Source organism: Anopheles coluzzii, chromosome 2 (assembly GCF_943734685.1).
Source record: "Anopheles coluzzii chromosome 2, AcolN3, whole genome shotgun sequence".
NCBI lineage: Eukaryota > Metazoa > Arthropoda > Insecta > Diptera > Culicidae > Anopheles > Anopheles coluzzii.
Genome location: NC_064670.1, coordinates 119517113 through 119543925, shown reverse-complemented (window position 1 = coordinate 119543925; position 26813 = coordinate 119517113). Strand labels below are relative to the sequence as shown.

Below are 26813 nucleotides of genomic sequence, written 5' to 3'. Positions count from 1 at the left end.
GTGCCCGAGGAAGCGGTTCACCATCTGCATCCTAATTGTCCCGTAGCTGTAGGCATACAAGATGCCCCTTTTTGGGCTTTTCATTTTCATTTCGCCCGGAACGCTGTGGGTTTTGTGCTTTAAGCTGCAACATGCAACGTCAGCCATTGCAACCAGCCCGAAACGTGTTCAAACAAGTCACGACACAGACACGCACATACACAGACCCGGAGAAGCGCACTGCTGACGTCAGAGCTAATTGCCGACGAGCCTGCGGGGCGCATTGCGAAAAACCCGGGCGGGCGGGAGGGTGCTTTGTGCATATGGAAAAGCGTAGAAGCGGCGACACACGCGGCGGCCGTGCATGATTCATGGCACATCGCATGAGCTTTGTGCGAGAGGCCCATATTATACGTAAGCGTGCACTCTGAGCATTTGCATTCTTCTGGTCGGCCCTCGGCCCTGCTGCCGATCGGCACGGGAAGGTTCGGGAAGGACTGCTGCCGCCACCACGTGGGGCGGTTGTTGCAAAACTATGCGCATCGAAAGCGAACGTGGGCACCGGGAGAGAGAGAGAGAAGTCATTTACCCGTCGCCTTGGCTAGGTTTCTAGGGTAGGGTCGTCGGCTGGAACTGTAGCAATTTGGCAATGGCGGCGACGGCGACAGCACGACAACGACCGGCCCAAACCGGGTGCCGCTCGTCGGAGGAAATGTGAAAAGTCATTAAAAGCGCCCGAAACAGCCGAAGAACGTGGCATTGAGCCTTCTTGAACGCTCACACAGTGGTCCAGCAGTGGCCCTCCTCCCCCCGAAGGCATTATGCAGGAATCCGGTGGGATTGCTATTTAATACGATTTTGGTGGGAGACTGAAACGATGCCATGCGAGACACGGGGTTTTTCATTAGGATCGTTACGGTCCGCCCGGGGTCTCGCCGGTCGTTTGCCCAAAACTGGTGTTTGGCCACGCGTTTTTCCGCCAGCAAACGCTCCGGCACCGGCTGACAGCAGCTTGTCGTCGCTCACTCGACGACGGTGAAGTGGTTTTCCTCTTTGCATGCCAAACGAGCCACAGCAGCCGCCGTTTCGCACCTTTTTGGAGTTGTCTCCCATAGCAATCGATGACAAAGCGAAATTAGGTGGCAATATGGATTTGTGCACTGCCTGCCTGCCGGCTGCTGGCCGGCTGTTGGGGCTCCGAGGTGTCCGAGTTGAAAATAGAACCGAAACAGAACGGACACTGCCGGCTCCCCCCCCCCCCCCCCCCCTGGGGCGTCCAGGGTCATCTAGCGAGACGGCTAGGTTTGGAAATGAAGACATTTCCAAACGAGTGTGTGCCTCTACCGGGAAAGATAATCCCCTTTGAGCGCGGTGCCAATAGTGTGTATGCGTGTGTGTGTGGTTTGTGACACGAAACGGTTTAAATTGGACGGCTTTTGTGCTTTCTATGCACAGGCCGGCACCACAGAATCGATTGTTTGACAATAGCTTAGATTGAGAGATTTGGCTCGTCCGAAGCGGGCCCCGGTTGATTGATAATACAATTTGATGGGGTTGTTTGAGAGGCTTTGGAGGCTTAAAATGCGTTTGTGACGATTATAACTTTGCTGCCTTTTTGTGCTTGGATGGATATGCTGGTTGGCTATGTTGTGCTCTTCCATTTATAATGTATAAACATGAAACACTAAAAAGATATGTCCAATGGTTTCCAAAAATGTAGACATTAAGTCTGATGTTAGCTAAAGACTCGACAAACGTGTACCCTTTATTACCAATCAATTTCAGCGGGGCTTTGTGGTGTCGTGCTAAGCGTTAGTTCCTTTAAAAGACAGGTTGTAGGTTCAATTCCTCGCGCGCGTGCTTAGGTTGAACTTTGTTATTGTTTCCGTCGCTTTATTTCCAAAATACACGAAACGGAAATTATCAAGGACACACAACGCTCAAATTGCCATTTTGTGGATGTAGCAGAGAGGTCCCATTGACATTTGTTGAAAAGGTTATGGGGAAGCTTCTAAATTAATTTGGATGTAAAAAAAGAAGTGACTCCCCAGCACCACAGACATAAAACGAGACTCACTCTCCTTCTCTTGAGCTTTTTAATCAGGCTTTTACGTGATTCGAATGAAAACGAACGAAACTCTGCTGTATGTGAAGCCAGCAGCAGCACCCACAACCCGAGGGATGTGTTTTGTCGGAAGACGATGGGATTCCCCTTCACAGTGTGTGTGTGGTTAGAGCTGACAAAAAAGTCCCCCACCGACAAGTTAAGTAGCGAAAGCATATCAGCATAAAAAATAATCAACTTTGTTGTGTGTATGTCGTCGTCGTGCCCCACTGCTGCTGCTGCTGTCACGAGAAAACATTAGCTAAAAGCGCAATTGAGCAAACGGCATTTATTGTCTCGCCAGGAGAGCGTTCTGTGTATGATTACCCTTTCAGGATGTGTTCTCAGGGCTTACCACCTTCCTGTTAGCACCACTGGAAGACATTTTTGGGAGCTTTTTTTGTTTTGGTTTTGTGCCACACACGATCGTTTGTTGGTGGGATGATCCCAGAAAAGGATCCAAGAACACTTGAAGACACAGTGATGTGTGTGCTGTAGGTAATGATCTCTTTTTTGTTGGGGTTTTTCCTAACTGGGGTATCTGTTTCTGGCTCACCCTGCATCGTTGACAGCAATAACGGTGTTAAGTATTTCTCCCACGGCTTCTTTTCGAACATGTCCACCGGTTGAGATATCCTTTTTAAAGGGCGGGCCGGCCGGAATGTGTCCCAATGTATTACAGCGGGCCACATTGTGCCACGGTTTGAGTTTGATGTTAATTTCCGCGTCCTGAGCTTTCCAGAGCACACGGGGGCTGGGTTAGAGTGTAAGATAAAACAGCCCGCAAACGCTGGGGCTTGACGAAACGAGGAAGATAATGACTTTCGTTTACACTTTCTTTTTCCTTTTTTTGGGGGGTTTTCGGTGTGTTTGAATAGGTCAATAAGGGATAGGACAGAGACACGGTGTGCTGATGAACAAAAGGGGGAAAATTGGGAGCTTATGGTAGAAAAGGGTTCCGGGTTTTCGGGGTGGATCCCAATTAAATGGAATGAAAATGTCACCGAGAAGTTTTGCTTTTTTTCTTCGCCTTCTCCTGAATCTTCCTCATTCCCCTAACGTGTGGTTGCGTTTTGTTTTTAGCACGAGAAGAAACTTTTTCTCTTCCCGAAATGTCCTTTCCCATTATTTCCATGGGCTTTTTTCATGTGGTAGTATTTTTTCACCTCCTTAGTGGTCCTCATAAAACCGTGTTTTTTATACTATTTTAAGTATGGTAAAGAACGATCTTTATCATGCGTGTGCGCGTGGCTGGTGTGACGGGCATCTTCCCGCTAGATGCGGGAAAACAGAGTTTGTTTGCGGAAACGGAATGAAAGGATAATACAAACCCTTTTTGCCGATGACATCCCCGTTCCGATTGCAACCACCCTCTCGAGTCTCAAATTCGGTCAATTTTTTCCATCTCTTTTTGGCCGTGCAGGGATCTTTGCGTTGGTAAAAGAATGTGGAAAAATTAATAAGCAGGAAAGGAAGAAACAAAAAAGGACAATCTAAGCTCTCAATGTCAGCGGGTAAACTTTGGCATCAACAACAACAACAAGAACAAAAGGCCGAGAGGACAGGCCATGGTTTATGATGTTTCGTTACGCTGCTGCTGCTACGGCGGAAAAGTTGATGATAAATTTGCATTTTCGCCAGTGAGTTAGTTACTACCGGGTTTCACCCAGCTTTGCTCGATACCCTAACCTCCAACCACTGCTTCTTGGGTGTGTTTGTGTATTTTTTGCGCTTGTAACGACCCTTCGGACGACGGGAGTAATTATTCACGAATCTTTCTTTAGTCCAGTTGCTGGGTGGCCTGCCGCTGTTTGTTAAGAAGGTGGATTATTGAGTATGGCAATTGGAAATTAAATTGGCACCAGCTACTAACGACGGTTGCACAGAGAGAAAGAGAGAGAGAGAGAGAGAGAGAGGGAGTGGTAGCACCGTGGACCGAGCGAACAAGAAAACTGTAAAATGTTGTACAGCATAATTGGGTGTAGATTTCCCAGCGGTCGTTTGAGCACAGTGCCAGTAATTTGTTACTGTGCGATATTTTATTACTGCTTCGTCCGTGATTGTGTGATTGTGCGTTCGGGAGAGGATCGTAGGAAACGCTGGACAATGGACAATGAGGGTATGGTATGAGATGCATTAAAATATGATACAACATCCAGGAAGATCAACCGAGATGGTAAGATTGGTAGGAGTTTATTAAATTTTGGTAATTAGAATATGTAATTGATAAAATGTTATTGGAAATAAGAAGAACCAACGAGAGAACAGTATAACTTGCAACAATCAGTCAATCGATAGAGTAACTCTCTTCAAAAGGAAATAACAATAAGGAGTAAACTATATAAATAGTTGGTAGAAGATTAATAAATGTTAAAGAAATGAAACTCCAATGTTGCTACTACATGTAAAACAATCCTTAGAACTTGATAAACACTCAAAGATAATAAAACATTGGAGAAAAGGTTGAAACAAATGAGGGAAAATGAGAAAAAGTATATAAGCATATAATAGGCATTTAAAAAGCAAGGAAACAAATATAAGTAAAAAGATAAATAAAATGGTAACAATAGAAACTCGCTACAAGATAAAAAAATATAAGTTTATAGCAATGATTATTTTTCAACAAAAAAAAACATGGGTACGATGTAGCTTTTTTCAATGAAACATCCACTAGGTAGTAGGCCAATAAAGACTCTACTTCCTGTCGGTGTCGTTGAGTGATGATGAGGAGGGAAAGCCTCGTCAAGTGCACTACACACTCACATACACACACTCACGCACTACACACTTCAGGCTTCAGCTTTTCAAACTTGCAATTTCGAGAGACTCGTCTGACCAGTCGCGAGACCCCTCACTCCAAACCCATCTTGGCTTACTTTTTGCCAGTTAGATCATCATGTTCGCACCGGGGCACAGTTTTATTTTTGCTTCCTTCGCCTCGTTACCAGGAAGTCTCGTTAAACACCTCCCTTCCCCCCGTCGTAAGTTACACGCACTTGCGGTTGATTTCACGCATCCAGTTTCTCTTACACTGGGAAGCTAGCTGGGCCGTGTGTGAGTGTGTGTTTCGGTCGGTTGAAAATCGAAATTGGTTCACTGCGTCGATCGCGTGCGTGGCGTTGTCGCTACTACACTTACTCCAGAGTTACTACTTCTTTTACCATTTTTTCCACCACCACCCTCCACAATCAAGTGATGGAAGCAAATCGAATTTAGTTAAAAAGAAAAAACAAAAATCAGGCAGCAGTTTCATTTTCGTTCGGTTTATTACATTTTATTGCTCCTTGTGTATGTTGTTTGTTCGTTTCGCTTTTCTCGCAACCGGTGAAATTGTGCGCAACAGGGGGTTAGATGGGTAACACAGTAGCTGCAAAACAAATCCTTTCTTTTGACGAAGGCAAACTAAATCCTCACCCTTCCCGGCGATCGACGGCCGGGTCGTCATTTTCCATCGGTTTCGTCATCTTTTTAGCAAACAGTTTCCATGCCCCCTAACGCGTTACTGCCAGTAAGAAAGAGAGGGAAGACCTACTACCGTCTTAAATATGGGTTGTTCGCTACTTTTGGATAATTTGTTGTGCGCGTTCGCTTTTTTTTCTTTCTTCTTCAGTTGTAAATTCCATTCCAGCAGCTCGCTCACGCCGCTTGCCTTTCCTGCTCGCTGTAGTGAGGAGGTAGTAAAAGTGAAAATGGTGTCTTTAGGCTGCGCGCCGTCCGACTGTCTTCAACCGTGTGTGTGTGTATTGCACAATAGGCAGGAAGTAAAAGCGTGTGTGCGTGCAGTAAGACAATAGGAGGAAGTGGTGGAGCTTTTCCGTGCGCCATCAGCAGCCGTCTTTGCTTAGTGTGTGGGTCTATTTATTTGCAGGTTGTGTATGTGTCTTGTTGTTCGGTTTGCGCTTGTCTATTGCATTTTATTTCTTTTTGGGTGATTTTTTTTAAAGACGTTTTGTACTGTATCAACCTTTTTTACTTGCCAAGGGCTGTTGAGAGTTTTACTTCCGGTTTTGCGGCATTGAGGAAGCTGTGGGTTATGCATTTTTCAGGGGTTTGAACTAGTGATGGGTAAAGTTGGCAAACACCCGGAGTCGACTCCGATCCGACTCCGTTAAATTCGGAATCGACTCCGGAGGTAGATCCGCGCTGCAATATCCGGAGTCGTTTGGAATCGTCCGAAATGGCCTGGAGTCGTCCGGAGTCTCCGGGAGTCCCCCGGAGTCGTCCGGAGTCGTTCGGAGTCGAAATGTCTGATCACAAGCACATTAAACCACACGTTTCCTGTTGACTCCGACCAACTCCATTTCCGAACGACTCCGGACGACTCCGGACGACTTCGGATAACTCCGACTCCGGACGACTCAGAACGACTCCGAACGATTCCGAACGATTCCGGACGACTCCGGACGACTCCGAACGACTCCGGACGACTCCCGACGACTCCGACTCCGGGCGGATCTAGTGGTTCCATTTTACCGGAGTCGGAATCGGACTAACAATAGTCGAAGTCGGAACGGAGTCGTGGGTGCGCTCCATACAGCACATTACTAGTTTGAACCCCTTCTACCAGCGCTTTTCGTCCATTGCCAACGCTTTGTTTTTCTTTAATTTTAAGCCCAAAATCGGAACGAGATAGATTTCTTTTTTACGGGGTGTTTTCTCAACAACAATCGCTTGTGTTCGTCTCCCGGGGTCGTTCTATTGTGTGTGTTTTTGTGGTAAAAAGAGGAGTGGAAGCTTTTCTCATTTATTTTCCTTCGGTTTGATAAATATTTTTCCGATTTGTATTCCATTTTTGTTTTTTTTTATTATTTTGGTTCGAGTTTTTCCTTCCGACTGCGAACGTTTTGATATGGCGGTCGTGTTCAAAAATTGTTATTTTATCCATCCGCTATGCTTTGTAGAGAAAGCAACGAACTACTAAAAAGTGAACAGAAACAAGTTTGAATGATGATTGCATTGTTTGTATTGCCTTTTTAGTTCAATGTTTCTGTCTGTATTTTGATGCTTATTTCATCTCTATCTTTGGACCTTTTTTCCTATTCCGATGCCCAACCACCGAGCATGAAGAGTCTTTCGGATGTTCCCATGACGTAACCGAAGTATATGGGGCCATTTCAAAAAAAAAAACGTGGGCGGACAGCTGGAATATAGTTTTAAAAACTATTGTTTCTGTCATCGCCCCCATTGGTTGTAATCTTCCTTACCATCTCCCCACTAGGGTAAATGTCATAAAAATTGTCAACTTGAAGAAATGTAACGAAAAGGTCCCACCTCCCTTCTGCTTGCGGCGCTCGTTGTAAAACCGATTACGAGAGAATCGGTGCGGCGGGGGGGGAGGGTTTTTTATGCCAGTTTTCTTTCGTGTCTGCACCAGACACTCCCGAGGGCCCGATGTAAGCGAGCGCGGTTGTTGTTTGGGAAAAACTACAGCACAAACAAAGCAGCAACAACACAACCACCTTGTTTGAAAGGGAGGGCACAAAAAAACACTTACACAACCACCTGGCGGATTGCGCGGTGGGGCTTTTCACCCCTTTCTCCAATCGTTATATGAACTTCCAAATTGCTACTGCTGGCTATTGCATGCACCCATACACACTTCTAGCGAAATATATTATTTTGTACGCTTTTTTTTTGGTTGTTGGGGGGTACGCCTTGCGGTGAAAAGAAAAGTGCTTTCATTGTGCCAGCTATATCAACCGGTACACCTCGATGCGATTTTCCACCAAGGGGTTTTTGCTGGATCCCAGATGCGGAAGAGAAGTATGCCGCGCGTGAGCAGTAGGAGGGGAAGACGTCCTTGTTTCGGACGGACAGACTGAGCAAACGGAGAAGCTAACGAAAGGAAAGGGATGCCTGTGTTAGGGTACAGGCAGCGAAAGGGTTTCTTGGCTGCGTGGTTGGCGCGTATGAGTGTGTGTGTGTTATGCTGTGGGCACTAATTAGTGTTTCCATCACCACCGACAAACGACGACGACGACGGCGATGACGACTACGTGGCTGGCACGTAATCAGGCCATTACCGGTTTCTGAAGCGGATGCACCACACACTTACCCTACCCACACGGTGCATAGTGGTCGCACGATCAGTCGCTCCCTCTCGCTCTCTCTCTCTCTCTCACTCGCATTGTGGCTGTATTTTCTGCAGCTGCAGCTGTGTGCTGTCAGTGTACATTACACCTGCACCGTTTTATGCGCAAGGAATCTCCGCAATATGGTGGCTGAGAGGTGTTGGGAGTGCACAGTGAAGCGCACGAGAAGAAGGGCGGTTTTGTAACAAAACTCGAGAGGAGTCATAGAAAATGCCAAAGGGAGGAGGAAGAGCGCGGGTCGGTTGGTTGGTGTGGAGATACGCGCGTGTGCACGAGATGGATTACTAACAGGTTGCTGCTGCAGTGCTGCAGAGTTACTAAAGGTGTAATGCACTTCTAATAGCCTGTGTGCGGTTGGTTTACGGCGAATCTTGGCGTTTTTCTTGTTTTATGGCGCTTTAGTGGCGTTTCTCACATGATATGTTTAGAAGCCATTTAGTCGGGACGGGAAGGGCTTTAAAAACATACAACTTTACTCTTTCTTTTTAAATTGTAGTACATAGTTGCGTGAGGGCTAAACGATTGTCTAGGTTTATCCATTTTTTCTCTACTGCTCTCGTAATTTGTTTCGCTTCTTAAAAGTTCATCTAAAAGAAACGATTGCACAATGCGGTTTCCCTTTTTTGTCCACCATGAACGACACTCGCTGTGAATGCTAGAGCACCAGCATTAACTCCAACGTAAAGATACGGAAAACCGCATCATCTTTGCTTGCAGTGCCCCCGCTATCACTGCTGTGGTTTGGTGATGGTTTTCACTCTCTTAGCGGAGTGAGACTTGTACACTTTTGCGTCGATGTGGCATTTCAAGCCGTTTGCTGTGATGATGGTAGTGTACGATGCGATGTGGCCGATGAGGCGATCATGTTGATGACTGGGAATGTCACGAGTTTGCTGCTTGCGTGGGAGCAATATCTCGGGCTGCTCGGTCTTGCTATGCTTCATCTTGAAAAACATAAGGAAGTCGTAAAAAATGCTTTTTCTGTGTTTTGATCAGTGTGATTCCTCAGAGTATTTTCGGTGTATTAGCTGTCCGATGAAGCCATCGCGGTTTGAAGTTAATCCTTCCAACTTGAAGCAATGCATAGGGAAATCTCAATTTAACTTTTGTGTAACATCTGGCGTGTTACATCGCAGGATTTATTTTAAAAGAGACGCAAGCCTCACAAACGGTCAAACTTAGCTTCATTCTGGTCAGTTTTCGTCAGATCGTAAACTGTTCGAATAAAAGCGCATTTAGCACAACCCATGTCAACGTTGAATCTTGCTGCCGGGGATGTATCGACGGACTGACACACGCCAGCCCGTGGTTCAATTCTAATGTAAGCCGTTGTTAGAATTTAGAGACAACTGTATTGTCACTTGGCATACGACATGATCCTATCCAACAGAGGCGCTTGTTCGTTTATATACTTATATTAAAATTTGTTTCAAGTTCTAATTTGATTAAAAACGTCAAACTTTTCTAACAAAGAATATGAGATTCACACACATTGAGGTACATACTGCGCCAATCTGTTGCACCCTTGGCACTGCAAATGTTGTGTGGTGCTCCTTTAATGATGTCTCGTTTAGGAATAGAAATATGAAGGATCACCGAACTCTGAAGTGCCGAAGACACGACACTCTCCAATCCATACAGAAGAAGAAGACTCCGTGCGCATCTCTGGGGTGCTAATTTGACGATACGGTCACGTTTGCACGTTTCTCCGTATCAGCATCATATCCTCCCCTCCCATATCCATTTTGCATCCTCAGGTTCTCGCTCGGCACTCACCATCCTCCTAAGCAAGGGGAGAAAAACTCGTCGACTCTCTTGGTGATGATGGTGTGTGTGTATGTACCCCATCATGTTTTGATTGGATGGCACATAATTAGAGCGTATCATGATGGTCTTTGGATGGTCTCCATTGCCCCCAACCCACCTTATTCTCCTTCTTTTCGATGCAGATCAGGGGATGAGGTTGTGCATTTTGTGGCTTTTTTAGAACGTTACCGGAATGTGAACGAGCGAACCTGTGATTTGCAATTGAGCCGTTTGCATCTACGATATTTCACGTATCTTGAAGTATACTGTTTGTTCAGTTAAGATGAGAGAGACAGTTGGCAGTTGTTAGAGGAGCATTTACTGTAGATTTCGTCAATTTCGTACCTTTGGGGAAAACCTTCCAATTCTAACTGGAAATTATTCCTTCTCCGAGGGGACTGCCCACTGACCACTTTTCCCGCAAACAAAGGCTACTTTATGACCATCAATTTCGCTGCGTCCCTAATGTCCTGCCCGGGAACACATTACGCATCAGAGAAAGTGTAATACTCTGTTCGTAGTTTAGTGGGTCGTTTTATCGGAGAAAAACCATTGCCCGTCCCAACAAAAAACAAGAAAGAAAAGGCTAACGATTGCCCTACGTTTTGTCGTCCGTTTACGGTTTGCACCAACGTACGTCAGCAGTGAGGTTCTTGCTCTAACGCTAATTAAATGACCCCAGGAGAGCCTGTCTCTTGGGGGAGGACTGAAGGTGACCGTAAAAGGATCGAACGCCGGTAGCATCAAGTTAGGGTCGTCTGGACCGGGACCGGTCAAGTGGCGCGGGTATTAAGTTTGCCATGTCGACCGTGTCCCTCGTAGCATTGGCAATGACACGGGGTCTCGGCACTTATCATTAGACACTGGAAGCACCAAAACGGTGATAATGACCCGAATAGTTAAATGGCTCTCTTTCTTACTTTCAAAACCGGACAACGATTTGTCCGTTACCGGACAACTTTTGGTTGGAGTGTTTTTTTGCACATCGACTGTAGTCAATAATGTCTTCGTACTGCCATTCCTAAACGGTCCTGAAATGAAATGAAGAAAAATGCTAAAAGCCAATCATACGAAAAATTCAAACCCTCTAAAACCGTAACGGCAAAACGCATCAGAAGCAAATGAGGAGTAAATTGAGGTTTTTTTCCCTCTTCACAATTTTTGCCCCTTTTTTGTTGGGAGAGTTGGCTTCAATTTTCAGTTCATTTCATAGTAAATGCCACTGAAGAGGGTTCCACCAATTTCGCACACAGTGCTGATCGTAATATGCTTGTCTTCTACGGCTAAGGACAAGGTACGAGTGTCCTTTGAAGGTTATGTCTCGATTTCAAAGTCCCTCTGGAGGTTCTTTCTTTGTTATCAGCAAGGGATGGCTTACCCACATGTGAATTTGGAGACCAAAACGACAAAAAAAAAAACAAAATAAAGGATATTTTCTTTACCCTTCAACATGCTTCCTTGCTCGCTACGCTTGCATGTAGTGTTCTTCATTTACCAACAAATTTAAGAAGGTTTGATTTGGTCCTGCACAAGACCCTTTTTTGCTGTTGTTGTTGTTTGCTTTGGTTTTACCGGCCCCAGTAGCCGTCAAATGTCACCCAAGCACCGCCGCCTTATGATGATGAAAATATTTGAGGTTTTGCGAACCGTGCCCCTGCCTTTGGTGTTGTCACAGCCTCTGGAATATTATCCCGAGGATCAGAAAATTCAATTTCGTCCGTAACGCGATTTGCCGTGGCATGAGTGGCATGAGAAAATGAGCCAAACGGCGAAGGTGTTATTGTAATACGACATTATTAGATATGTATGTGTGTGTGTTTGCTTCAGGTCGGCAGGATGATGTGGGGCCTGGTTTACATGCATGGTACCAAACACATGATGGGATACCAAGGGACCTTTCTTCCCGCTGCTGCGCACCAATGAACTGTAATCGAAAGTCCTGAGCGAGACCCCGGGACATCGACATCATCGGCTTTTCGACTTTTACTAGATCAAACTTTTCCTCCCGCTGGTGGTGCTGTGCGGGCTTTATCGTGTTGCATTTTCCCTTCCTTTGTGTTTCTGCGTTGACTTTGCTTTGTTTGTGGGTTGTGGGGTTGCCCTTGTTGGAATGGAATCTAACCAACAAGCAAGCACAGAACAACAAACAAAAAATCCCTAAAAATTGTAACATTTGTGAGGTGGGGGATGGATTTCATTGTTTGTGTGAAAATCCGAGAACGGCAGAATGAGTTTGGACGTGTGTAAGCCTTCCGGAAGCAGCACGTGTGTGGCTGTGTGCACTACATAATTCGCCTGTCGGCACTGATCAGTGTGCAGCATGGCGTGCGGGCAGTGGAATCGTGTGGAAAATCTTTTTGGCCACGCGATCAGTTTCCCTTTTACTCTACAACAAACCTGGTGGTGGGTGGTGTGGTTGTGTAAACCTTGTTCGTTGTTGGCGGTGGCTGGATTACGTGACACGAATACACACCGAAAGCAAGCAAGCAAGCACCAAATCAAAATGGGGTCAAAAAAGTACGGAGACCAGGAGGGGGTTTCTGTTACGACATTACGAATTCGGAAACGAAAAACCGTACAAGAAAAACGGTTCCATCAGTTAGTAAAGCGAAAATGACTTCCTTCCTTCCGTGTGTGTCTCGTTCGGCACTGTGCTGCACGCACAGGTGTGGAAAAAACAAAAGCATGTCGGAAAAATGGTCCGCAGCTAAATCATCCCTTTTTGGAGGTACGTTGGGTTTTCCACAATCCGTTTTGTGCTGGGTAGGTGTGCGAAAAGTGTAATAAAATGGTGTAAAAAAACTTTTTTTTTTTCTGCGACAAACGGACGAGTCCGTTACAGAATCAGTTTGAGAGGTTGGGCGAGAGGATTACTATGAATGTTTTCAATTAGTTCGCGGAACTGTCGGTCTTTCTGAAGCTCAGTGAGTTTTCCAAGATTGCGCTGATTGTATTACTTGAGAATTTGAAGAAGAAATGGCATTCTGTTTCGGAAATTGCTCCAAGAAGCTTGGCTTGAATAATTAAATCCATTTTGTTGTAAATCAGTGCTGAGTTTTGTCTTGTTTTGCTTACTTTTGACAGTTACAACAACGCGGCATCGCCACAAAAACCGCAGCACCGTCTCACGATCGAAACCCCCACCAAGGAAGACTGCCGGCGACGTGCGCGCCTGTCCACAACGTTTCGTTCGCTTTATTTGCTCAAATCAAACTCTTTCACAGTGTGGCGGATGTAGAGCTTAAAGTTTTTGATGGAGATTAAATTTTCTCCCCCCTCTCCTTCCGTCGTTAGTTTTCCAATTTCACAAAGCACAGTTGCTGTACCGCCACCAGCCAACCAGTGGGCAACGTTTTCAAGAAGGGTTTTGTCGTGGGATATTGCGTTCGATTGCGTTAGCAAAAATCTCGGTCTCCTTTGTGAAAGACCGGAACGGCGCGACCGGGGCGCGGGGTTAAGTCCGGGTGTAATTGTAATTTTGTCCGCCGCTTTTGTTCGCCGCTTTGCTTCAGCTCGCTCGGAAGCACCTTTTGCGGTGCGAGAATGTTGCTGTATTGTTGGCGTCCGCGCGGTTTTCGGGTGAAAGCGAAAGCTCTCCTAGGGCGGTGTTACAAGGGGTACAACACTTACCTTTAGCGCTTAGCTAGCTTGCCTCATTTTCAATGCATGAAGAAAGTACGAGGAGTGGTTTAGTAAGCGGAGAGCCAAATCCACCCGCGAGCACCTTGAGATGGCGGAGCAGGATGGAGGGCATAAAAATAAACCATAAGAAACAATGGTTCATCAAGCTGCTAAATAACGATAAAACTTTAACCGACCGGAAGGCGCGTGCTGCTGTGTGGCGCTTCAATCAGGCATCATCGGCTTAGCGCGAAGAAGGAGCAAACGATTCCACCCAACCCACCTTTTGCTCCCGTACAAAACGTGGGGCAGGAGGGATTGGAGATGGGAAGCGAGAGCTTTCCGTCCATTTTGGGTGGAAAGCGCAGGATAGCGCAAGATAGACAAGTTTGGTTTGCCTGTGGCTTTCGTGCTGTCGCGTTGCGGAAGGAGGATGTTTTGCACACACCGTGTTTTACTTGTACGAAGGGCTGGTCTGTGTGTGTGTGTGTGGCTTGGGGGGGAGAAGTAGTGGAAAGACGACGATGGACGGGAAAGTACGCAAACACTTCCACTTCTTGAGATTTTCGTTTGAGGCGCTGGTTGGTGGGAAGTGTGATGATGGCGCAGGGAAAGGGAAAACCGCATCAACGTCAACCGTCTTTTGCCATCGTGGTGGTGGTGGAGAACTGCTGGCAGAACCGACCACAAGATTCTCAAGAAAGACGCTTGCAAACCGAACCTCCCTCTACTGTCAAGGGAGGCAATGGCCGATGGTTCACACGATAGGGTAAGGATGGAATTGAAATTGGTTACATCCTACCAGCATCATCCTGCCCAGTCTTGGTGCGCGGGCGCGCTCCTGCTCCATCAAGCAAGCATCAGCAACTGTGCATCATTTCACCGTACGTTAACCTTCGAGGGCACAGTGTGTGCAAGTGCAATTGGTGCAATGATGGTTGTAATATTGTAGTTTGGTCGCAAAAGCTTGGGGTTTTATTATCTTCAAGCGATATTTTCTCAATTTTAGGAGAATTTCTCCTCTCTTCTCTATCACCAGGACGTATTCTGATCCATTCTGAATAATGATTTGATGTCAGTAAGAATAAACATTAATTAGAGTTGTGTTTAAACATGAATCCGAGCCTTATCAAAGTACATTGAGAATCATGTCCTTAGTCGTGGGTCCTAAGATCTAACCTGAAGTAATCCTATACATAAAGAAACGGAGCTATCATGCCTTCCTACATCAGTTTTTTTTTCCTTTAAAAGGATATGTTTAAATTCGTACCTTAAAAACAAGACTTACATTAAGAGGTTGGCTAGAATTGGGATCCGTAGAAAATACAAAAGATATTTGGGAGCTAAGCTTGAAATGTTTGATGAACATTTTTCAATATTGTAGCGACTTTGGTTTTATTTTACCGCTTTAAATGATCTTAATGGCTTAGTTATGTGTGTTCTCAGTCAATTCCACTTTACAGTTATCGTATCCTGGAGCACTCTAGACGGAGGTGGCAATCCAATCTTCCAGAGAATCCAAGATCCAATCAAATCTCAAGAGATATTTTCCAGCTGTGATTGAGATCTGAAGCCATTACGTTGGAAGGGAATTGCTCTGGAATGCTTTGGAGAAAACTGTTCCGCTACTATGTAGCAGCTAAACGATAATTCCCCTTTAAGGGTTCATGTCATTTGACTTCTACCTTCTACACCGATACCATCAAGTACGGTTACGCTAAAATGGGCATTTCGGGCCTTGGTGTGGAGATAGTTTGGCGTTAGCGTTGATCGTTCTTCACCGTTCATTTGCTCGCTGTTCTTGCCTTTTCTCATCCTTCCTTTCCCCAACCCAGTGTTCGGTTGTTCGGTTGTTGGAAAATGTTATTATTCGAGATGTCTTGGGAAATCGTAACGTTCCGACAGGTTTGTGGCTGTCGGAACTGCGTGATGGAGGAGGGGTTGCCTTCCGCGGCGTTGTTAGTAATTTCGGTTGTTACGTACACTTGTGTCCTCTTTACGCACGATCTAATCGAAATTGGCAGTGAAGTGGTTTCTACCTTAACGCTCGGAATTATTCATACACAAACACAGATACGCTTGAACACGCACAGACAACTAATCCTCGCCCAAAACAGCAAAGAAGGTGGCTCCGACGGGGCTCGTTAACGAAAGTGTCTCGAAGCCGAAATTTTGAGGTGAAAGTTTTGTGTCTCTCGGACCCTTTCCCCTTCCAAACGGGCGTCAGTCACGCTGCTACCATCTTGCTTCTTCCCTCAACTTTGTCTGCCAAAATGAAGGAAAAAAAACATGCGGACAAGAAATTCCGGACTGTATCTAATTTGTTTCTTTCCTTCACTGTTTTTGGTCTCGTTTTTTTGCTTTGCTGCACCCCTCAGCCGGAAGTACCCCTCCCCCCTCCGTGGCCGCGGGAAGTTCCAGTAAACTGTGGAGAGAGGCAGCGTGGAAATAATTGAGCGAAAAGCGACCGTAAACGAATTGTGGCGGGCGGAAGGAAGCAATGGCTATGCTGATGGTCATGTAAAGAGAGAGAAAAAGAGAGAGAGAGAGAGAGAGAGAGAGCGAGAGAGAGAGAGAGAGAGAGAGAGAGAGAGAGAGAGAGAGAGAGAGAGAGAGAGAGAGAGAGAGAGAGAGAGAGAGAGAGAGGGAAGGAACAAGTTTGGAATTTGTTTGAGCTTTCCCGGCGTCGTGCTGCCGGACCCCTTTGCCCCATTGAATGCAGAAAAGAATGAAACGAAGGAAGCCACCGGCGTATGTTCGTTAGGTTACACTCTCCCGGTTCACATTGTTCCGCGAGCAGCGCCGAGCACACTTTCATTAGAGGTAAAAGCATACAGCAGTTTATTTTGGCAGTGGGGAGAATGCAGGAGTCCGGGTGTTTCAGGGAGGGAGGGGATGCGGTAAAATATTACAAAAGGTTAACCATAGTCCCCGAGGAGGTCTTGGAAAATTGAGAAGGAAAGGAAACACAGCTTCCTCAAAAAAAAGGAGAACATTATGTTGTAATAGTTGAACATTGTAAGGATAAAAGTTCCGATTTCCGGCTTCCGCCGATCGCTTGCTTTTATCCTCCCCCTGGGGAGAATGGGGTTTGCCATTGTTCGGCGTTTGTGTGAAGCCTTGGGAGGGAGAGCAAAACAAACGTATTTGTATCGTAAAATGTGTTGCACGACGGTGCCGTGTGCCGCACGATGGAACAGAAAAGCTTTCTGAAGTAACCGGAACAGTGTGTGCCGTTTGCTCGGTTTATCATTTTGTTAAAAGAAAGTTGTGTTTTATTAAAATAGTAGCTGTACTACAAACGTTCAACTCTATCTTTATCGTGCACAAGATGAAATACAATCTTCCTGGTAAGACGTCGCTGCCTTGTTCGGGGGCCCGTTTACCATTCCAATATGTTCCCCCCGATTGCAAGCTTTTTCCGGTTTTCCATCTAGCGAAGCATCTGCATAAGCTGCCGCGCTCGTTCACGAGATCACCAGCGCCCTAATAGGTCTGGTGGCTGGTGCTTTTGCCACATTATCTGTGGCATTTGTGGCATTTGGCGCTGCGTACGCTGCGACACGGTGTTGGCGACGGACGGTATTGCCTGCCTGCACAAGAAGTTATGAATAATAACTACAACAGATCGTGCAGCGCGCGTGAGATGCTATTCCGTTGCCTGGTATGCTTGAAGGAAGAATAGAAGGTAGTCGTGGTGGGAGCACGGGGCGCATATTATCGTTGGCTCGGCTTCCGAGTGAATATTCCGCGTGATAGGTGTGTGGGAAGCCATGTTTGGCGTGAAAGGGAAGCTGTGTACGAAGAGACGTGCCCGTGTGCCGCTGTGTCGGTGTCCGCGTTTGGTTTGGTGCGTCGTTCGGCAAGCTTCCGTTGGGCTAAAACTTTAATGGAAAACTGCCAACCTAGCAGACCTCCCCCACCCCAACCCACCAGTTTAGCCGTGGCTGCCCGGTTGTGTATGAAGTGAACTTTTTTGGAAGGAAGGCGGTAGAGCAAGCGGAAATTGAAGCGTGATTGCAAAAGGGGAAAGAAAGTTCCATTACTAACAGTGAGTAGCGTATGTGTAAGTAGGATTTTATGTAAAGATTTTTGGTAAAATGCTATTTTTTAAGAATATTGACTAAACATTTTTCAATTACTTACTGATACTAACATACAAATCCAAGAGAAATAATCGTAAGGTTAGTGGTAGTAGTAAAATAGGTGTAAGAACAAGTTAATAGCAGAGTTATTGTTCAACATTTGCTGACGTTGTTATAACATCTGACTACGTCTGACGCAACCTTGGCCTTGTATTAAATGCTTGTTGTATTTTTTAATTAGGTAGTAAGGACCGAACCGGTCTCGTAGTACAGTCGTCAACTCGTACGACTTAACAACATGCCCGTCATGGGTTCAATCCCCAAATAGACCGCGCCGCCATACGTAGGACTGACTATCCTGCTATGGGGGGGAATCAATTAGTCACTGAAAGCCAAGCCCACAAGTGGGTACAGGCAGGCCTTGACCGACATCGGTTGTTGAGCCAAAGAAGAAGAAGAAGGACCGAACAGTCAACTTACGTGGTAATATACAGTGTAAAGCTCCAAAGTTCAACAGAATTGCGGCGTTGGTACAGTGTGTCGCAAGTGGATTTTAAAAAGCCGATAGCTGGCAACCCTTTAGTTTATCTATGATTGTTGACAGTTTCTCTCATATGTTTGAAAACTGCTAACGATATATGAACAATTGGAAACGTTGAAAAAGTATCAGCAGTTCTTGATAATGCTGTTATTCAGGCAAAAATACCTTTGTTGTACCCAAAAGAAAAGACTACTTAATTGTGCTTTGAACAAATCTTCGCTTGACAGAATTTCGTGGTTTGATCTCACCCTCAATATTACACCCATCACTGTGTTATTCAATTTGCTTCCTCTAACAACAATTGAATGTACCGGCCCCGGTGGTAGTTGGAAGATTTTCGGCAAAAAGGGTTGTCCTGGGAGCGGAACCAACTGCACATAAACTCACGCGTTTGCCATTCTTATCCACCCGCGTGGTCCCACGGCTTCCCACCACCGGATCCGGAAGTGGCTCGGTGTGGTTCGTTCGGCTCGCTTCGCCAGTCTCCAGCCTCCCAAGGGAAGCGACAGAAGCGCCTCAAGCAACGAGCAGCAACAGCAACGGCAACGGCAGACCAGCGAGCCAAGCGAGATAGGCAAAGGAAAGGCTCTTAATTGTGCGGAAAATTGGGTTCATTGAAAATGAAGCTTTTGCACCATCGGCTTCGGATCCCCGCGCTCGTCTTGCAGCCGGCAGCCTCCCGTTCTGCCGCCTTGCTTTGGCGCACGCGTCCTCTATCTTTGCGTCACGTTCTGCATGCGTTTTCACTCTCGGGACTGACTGGTGGTGGTGGTGGTGGTGATGGCTAGCTGATGGTAGTGGTGCATCGTGTACCCGGGAGGACCAACTTTTCCCACCCCCCATATCTCGCACGGATGCAATGGTTTGAGCGCGTGAAGTGTGAAGGCGCGTGCGATATCGCATGAAGTGGCAAGTACGCGCCTTCGTTGTTCGGAGAACCAGCGGGGAGATACACAAATTGGGGCCTGCTGCTGCTGCTGCTGCTGCTAACCGACAATAGCACTCTTTGGCTGATCGTTTCGGGCCATAGGGCAGGAAGGAAAAAGTTTGCATACGTGGCGAACAGCTGGGACCGAAGGCTGGTGGTGGAGGAAAAGAGAGAATAACACAGAGAGTGTATCAATACAAGGAAAGCGGGGAATTCTTGCGGGAAATGGCAGGAAGAGGCAGCAGGGAAGGTGCATAATTGCCATATAAAGTTTTCCGATCGCAGGATTTCGCTTTGTTTGCGTTTGCTTGGTGTCGTGGGAAGTGTGTAGCGTGTGAAATTACAGCCTGCTTCAGGGTTTTACTCGTTTGGTTAGCAAAACTTTTTATCTTTAATTAGTTCGCTGCTGGATTCTTTGTTTTCGTTCGGTTCTTTGGTGATTTATGTTTTTGAGATGTTTTTGAGAAAAAGAAATATAGCCGATAGCAGGAATAGAGCAAAATTAACTACCATTTAGGTATTTTTGTTTATTATGAACTGTACTCAAATGTAGGATTTGTAGGTACTTTTAGCTGTTTCGTTTGGTGTCTTACTAATGCTGCGGTCAGTCCACTTGCTACATCTGAGAATTCTTTGTGCTCTTAATGTCAAGTGTAGGGCATATGAACAGAACTGATTATTCTGGAATCATTGCACTAGACCCGGATGGGTTGTAACGCCAAAGACTAGACTTATTTGCGTGTTCAGTATTCATTCTCAATCAGTTTTAATAGGCCCTAGAGAAGGTTGATATTAGACAGATGGTATTTAGAACTCAAAATGTCCAAGATGTTTCTGTAACTTTGTACAGTGCTCTGTTTGTACTACGCTGATCGACGTCCTTTTCACGCTATAACTCGTTAAAGTTGCCTGAAATTGCATTAGCGCCTCAGAATGCTGTCAGATATGTCTATAAAGCCGATAAAATTACCACGGAAAATATCATTTTTCAGTTATGAATCATCCATTGGTAACTATCGGCTGTCACTCGCATTGCTGGAAGTTGCCTCAATGTCCGTCCCAAAAACATTTTTGCATTGTATAATCCAATGTATTTTTTTCTCTTCTCAAACTTGTCTCAATACACTTCTCCCTTGACATGTGTGCGACATTGACACACTTCCAGAGGTATTATTTAATTTTCACAAGTATACTTCATTTGACGGGTGGCAAATTCGGTTGCAAACCACCGAGTTGGGCAACCAACAAAATGATTCCATCAATTCATAAACCAAACTACGCGGGAATGGAATCCAAAACCGGAATACTGATTGTTATTTTTCATACGGGTTCTCCAGTTCTAGCCAGAGTGCCATGGAAAGGATGGTAATAGTGGTAAGCGTGGTGGTTGCAACAACAAACAAACAAAAAATCATTACCAACCTCTACCAAATGTTGTCGCGACAACACTCCTTATATCACCCACTCACCCAAGGCAAGAGCCGCGCGGCAATCGATTTCTTCTGACAGGGTACGAGACAACAATGTTGCACTATACGTGTCTACCGTCGGCCCACCACCACTGCCCTCTTTACCCTCCTTATTTGCTATACTAAAAGAAGAAGAAAACGAAGAAATAGTACGTTCAGGGTCTAACCGGGTCATGGCGTGTCCAACGTGGGATCCATACTATTTTTCTCTCTCGTTCTCAGTGTTGGTATGTTTCTTTTTAGGTTTATTTCTTTCCAACGTTTGTATATCCTTCAGTTTTGTGTCACTGTTGGCTGCGTTGGCTTTCGTTGCCTAGCGTTGGTCGGTGTTCCTTGTAAAAGGAAAGCGGGTGGGGTTGGTTTTTTTTTTTTTTTTAATCGCATCGCTTGCCCATGTTCCTACCAGTGGATGGAGCTACTTAAGGGATTTTGGTTTTAAAAGACTCGCGTTCTGTGACTGTATCTTTGCGTCTTTAAATGGGGCGAGGAATTGGGGGATGGGGGTCGTCGAGGCTTATCTAATTATCTTCTTATTTCTTAATGCTGGTTTCGTGGTGAAAACCCCTTGGCAAAAGCACCATTTACAGTTTGCTGTACTACATTCGCAGAATGAGATTAAGGATAGTAGAGAGAACGAACGAACGAGGGAGTGTTTCAGTTCCTAAGCGTGGTACTAGGATGAAGTTTGTAATCTTTTAATCTGTGGAATTGTAGAATAATATTTATTTTTAATATTTTGAACTGTAAACATAGTTCAGGAAACAATTCTTGCTTTAAAAATCAAATGTCCTTTTATGCATGGCCAAAAGAAACAATGATCAGAGCCTTGATTAAACACAAAAGGAGAGACACTGATCAAATACAGTTTGGCCTTATTTATTCTGATTGTTATTATTCCCCCGTTGCATGTGGTGTACAGCATCTTCAATTATACTTTCTGTTCTGATATTTATTTTAATACGATCGTGCACACACATTCAAAGAAGAAGCAAAAAGAAAATAAAAAATCAAATCCTGGCATACTCTCATCCCTATATACTGTTTCAGAATAAAGCCTTTGTTCAACCAACACAAAATGTGTGTCACTGTCGAGGAAAGAGGTGCATTGTGTGTGTACGTGTACGTGTGCTGTGGCCCTTTGTATCCGGGTCGATAGGTTGTTGATAATTGCAATTCCTTTCTGCATCGTTCTCTCAACCTGTGCCAATGGGTTTTTTGCCAATGCCAGTGGGACGAGTGCAATTTACAATTTCGATCCAAATCCACAGCTCTTTGATCGGGAATGGTTGTTGGAATGTTTTCAAAATCACATACATGTTCGGCATTATTTTTTGTATGTTTCATTTACCGGATTATTATCGGCACAGAGATGTTGTCTGCCTTTGTTTGTGTCTATGCTCCCACCGTGCAAATCCTCCATATATATCGTCCTCCCGGAAGTTTGGGGCTGCTGGGCTGGGTGATGATAGCTCGACGGGCCCGGTCGGAGATTAGCTCGACAAATTCGATTATATTGCGGAAGGGATTGTCAAAGCCGTCTGCTGACATTAGAGGGATGATTGTCCGAAAATAAGCTTTCCAGCCCCTGCCGTGTACGAAAAAAAAACAAAAAAAAAATGAAAGCGAACAGTTGGACCCCCCAAAAAAACGAGACGGCGCTTACGAAAGCGAGAAAAAGGGCTTCCTCTCTAATTCGGTGCACACGAGTGGGCCATCGCCCATCGCCCCGTCTTTTCTTGCTCCACTCTCCCTTGGGGGAATAGACCCGCCAATCAAGCCCGCTAGAAAGCGAATCGAGAGTGAAAATGAAATGCCTAGATGGCGGCGATGACGATGATGATGATGATGATGAAAACGATGTTGATGTTGATGAGAGATGAGTGGAGCTGTGTCGTGCGGGTGTGATGCGCTAAGATTATATATGGAACTGAGGAAGACATTCCACTTCTCGGGCCTTTCGCAACGAGCGAACAGCGATGGCTTTTTAAAGCTTTTTTGATTGAACCGGCAATGGATGGACTGGCGCTGCGCTCTGTCCGTTGGTTGTTGTGCTTTCGTTGGACGTTGGATAGCGTCATGAGTGCAAAAAAAAAAAAACGGTTTGCCATGCGTCATTTGACAAAATTTGTGGCGCGTTTATCTGTGAGGACGATTGAAATGTTTCTGAAAGAGCTGCAAGAATGTTTCATTATTTAATTTGTAAATGTTTGCATTGATAATGGCTCTAGTTAGGTGTTGTTGCTTATGCGTTCGCCCTTTTTGAGATTTATTAAAAGATCAGACTAAGAATTATGAAGCTGAGTCTCATGTGTAATTCATACAATTTTGACAGAGTGCATTAAATTCTTTCCATCATCTACTCTTAATCTTAAGCTACTGATTAGTCCACCTAAATTGTAGAATTTTAGACAAAATGGGTTCATAAACGGAATCATCAAATATTCTAAATTAAGCAATTGCCTTATAATCGAACCTTAGACAAAGATATTGCTGTCTTTGATACAAAAATAGTTTAAATGTAGATAAAGTGTAGCTTCAACCACTGCCTTTTCTCTATAATATCTCCCAACACACATGTGCAATGTGTTGTAAAACGCGCACGACTCCCTCGCAGGCACTTATCATTCCACGCGATGATCATTCTTCCGTGCCCCATCAGCTCAATGTCAACGTCAAACCGGAGGCGCTACACAAACACACACACACACACACGGTACATGCGTACCACCCCTCCACCTTATGTGTCGCAGGAAATGGGCATCATAAAGTTCACCCACAAAAACCAACTCCCCACAAAACCTCCTATCCGTTCGGAACGTACGAACCATCCTCTCACTCACGTCGGAATGCCGTACGCAGGCCCATTTTTGCCCATTTCTGTCAAACTCTGGTCGATCGTGTGGGCATGTGTCTGTAGTGTGAAGTTTTGGACAACGAGAGCACGGGTGCGTACACACGATTGGGTTGGTATTACAAAAAAACGGAACTTTCCAAGCATAAATTTGCCCAATGCCGCCGCCGCCGTGGGTGCTTTCTCCTTTTTGGATTAGTTCGAAGCTGGGAGTCTTTTTTTTGTTAAAGCCTAGATGACGGTGTGTCTACAGAGCGCGACATTCATATCCGGCTCGGTACGACCTTCCCAACGACCTTGCCTTGTTGCCTTGTTCGTTATTAGTATGCGTCCGTTGCACTACGATCGAAATGGAAACGACGGGTGCATCTGGTTTAGTGATTTGTGAGAGGACCGAGCAAAAAACCAAAAATTGTGCATGAAAGCGCAAGTAGCAAGGTAAAAAATGGATCGACGGGTCTGTATGGGGACTGTTTGAGTGGTTTGAAATTAGATGAAACGATTTCCTGTTTTTGCCAGACCTGTGTGGTACTTTCTCGGTCTAGCTCTCGGGGCACTATTAATCATGCGCTCGCGCGTAGCTATCTATTCGGCTTTTAATTCTTCCACTTTTCTCCATTCATTTCCATTCACTGGCGATGCAAACCAAGATATTTGCCTTCCATTTTGTTTTTTGTTTTGTCTTCTTTTGCTTAAACTACTTTCCCCTTCTTCCGTTTCGTTCACAGAATGCCAATACAGGCGCCCCAATGGACAGAGTTTCTCAGCTGTCCCGTTTGCTGCAACGAGTTTGCAGCGAATCTACGCCCACCGATCAGTCTAGGATGCGGCCACACGATCTGCCGCACCTGTCTCGCCACACTCCACCACAGGCAGTGCCCGTTCGATCAGGTATGTACTGTTTCTATATTGTAAGTTGACGTGTTAGAAATTTACAATGGTTACCAATTTAGTATGAATTTTAAGAGGATTTTTTAGGAAGAATTGAGACTTGGTGCAGACTTACCGTATGTTAAAAACATCTATCAAATGATACGCTTTATATGGTACTAAGTAAAGAATAAGGCTGAGTTGTAACATAAAACAAACACGCTCCAAATTGACTTCCTTCCTAAAAGCTTCGAATGAAACCATTACGGCGAATCTTTAAATAGCTTCCATCAATACAAATTTGCTTCCCGTTTCACTTTATAATCTAAACGTACTGAAGTGAAGAAAAAAACATGACGAAGTTGCAAAAAATGAGAAACGTTTTACGATTGAGAAGCAAAAACAGATCAAAAATACACGCACACATACGCACCCACAAACCAGCCAGCATTGGTACCTTCCACCCGCTCCGGGACACCCCGAATGTGAATAACTCACGTGGAAAAAGTAATCAAATAACGACAAGTCAAGGTTGAAGCACAAAGTAAAACAAATCAACTTGCTTGTTGCAAAGTCAAGCCGCCATGAAGCGACGACGACAATAACGACGGAGGAGGACGAGGCAAGAATCCCCATAGCAAGGAGCAATAAAACTTTATCATCTTCTCCATCCTGAAAGGGACTGCCACATGCGGCAAAAGCTCGTGTATGTGTGTGTGCGTTTGATCGCAGACCTGTGACACGGTGCGTCCTGGCACGATGCACGTGGCTCGGGAATGGTCGGTGGAAGCGTCTGCTGCGTGATGTCATTCAATATTAAAGTTATGACTCTGCTGCTGTGCCTGATTCCGGATGGCACCGAGAAGCACCCACCGGTTCGGACCCCATGGGGGGAGAGGCCTCTCGGCAAAGAGCACGCAGAGGGATTTAGAACATTAGCTTTTTCCGCACCGTACCTTTGCATGGTTTGCGCTTTTCCCGAGTGTTCCGGGCGTGTGTATTTCGGGACGGTCCTTTTTTTTCTCGTGCCGTAGCGATCTTCCGCCTGCTAGTTAAAGATTTTATTTTATACGAATGTAAAGAAGGTGGCAAAAGGGTTCATATGCTGGTGATTTTGGAATTTTATTTATTTCCACCAGTTCGTTTCCGTTCCTTTTTGTTGTGTGTATATCCGTGTTTGGTTGCTTCTGGGTTGCGTCGGGTTGCAAGGGCTTTGGGTGCGAACGAACACATATCTATATGGAGAACTTCTTTATGCGAAATCCTTTGACTTTCTTGCTTCACCGGTTGTTGGGGAGAATCAGAAATGTGGAAAGCATCAGTGTTTGGGAATCGGGGCTCTAAATCCTTTCCTGTATCTATTGGCAAGCTTTATCGGCAGACGGATGTATAAAGGATATGAAGAGCTAGAGGTTTGCACCTTTTTTTTTGCGGATGTTCAAATGGAAAGTTAGCACATCGTTCTCGTGCGATGAGATGAATATATTGAAGTTGGTTCTTTGAAAGCACGAGAAAACGTGTGATTGCTTTTTCATATAGTGTGCAAAAAAAAGCGGAGGAAAAAACAACTAAACTTTGTATTTGTTCTTCATATGAATTGATGTTCATTAATATTCACTGTTATTCATATATGTAGATATGAACGTTTAGGTAACGAAATGAGGAACTTGTTGATTAAAATGGACAATAAACACCCTTCACAAATGAAGGATGCATAGCGCCGTGTTAAGCGCCTGGTCTGTGGCAAAGCAGGTTGTACGTTCAAATCCAGTGTAATCTGCTGGGACAACTCCAAGTCAAAAGTAACTTTACGGTATAGAGTTTCCTTTATTGTATGAAGAATGATTTCATCATATTTGATAAAACAAATCACACATCACGTAATACATTTAAGTTTTTCCGATTTATAAGTGTGTAAAAAAAGCCAAAAAAAATACAAAATTCGTTCTATATAGCAGACGGACCTTCTGCTGCTTGCTGTTTTTCTACATGAAACCAAATCCAAAAAAAGACCATAACCGAACTGAGTAGCAGGGACAAGAGAGATACCATGGGAAATGTTCCAAAAAATAAAAGGCTTCTCTCTTCTACCCTCCTTTCCCGGACCCCCATCCTGTATATGGCCGCGCCGTGTAAGCTCCCTAGCTTCCCACCTTCCCAAACGTGTGTTCTACGTGGCTTCAAAAAATTTCCTCTCTCTAATCTGATTTACAAACATCCGCCACAAAACAACCGACAACCGACCGTTCCCGCGGACTGTGTCTCGTGACACGGCGTCGTTTTCTCTCCCATGCCCCCCCCCCCCCCCCCCCCCTCTAACAGTGGTCTCTTTTATCGTGTACTCTATGTGCCGACCTGGGGCGAGCTTTTCCCCTCCCACTCCCACTGCTTCTCTCCCAACCATTGAAGCAGTTGAAAATGAAATTTGTATAAACCCGTCAATAGTATCCCCCGGTTAGTGTGTACA

The 26813-nt window shown here is 45.2% G+C and overlaps 1 protein-coding gene across 6 annotated transcripts in view; it reads left to right on the top strand.

Annotated features, from left to right (window-relative positions):
• Positions 1–26813, top strand: part of LOC120949869 (hornerin) — a 46582-nt gene that overhangs the window by 5147 nt on the left and 14622 nt on the right. For all 6 annotated transcript variants that reach the window (XM_040367440.2, XM_040367441.2, XM_040367438.2 and 3 more), the window contains exon 3: positions 24205–24367. In XM_040367440.2, coding sequence (XP_040223374.2) covers positions 24206–24367 — 162 coding nt within the window. In that variant the 5' untranslated portion in view covers position 24205. The remainder of the gene's footprint in view (positions 1–24204; positions 24368–26813) is intronic.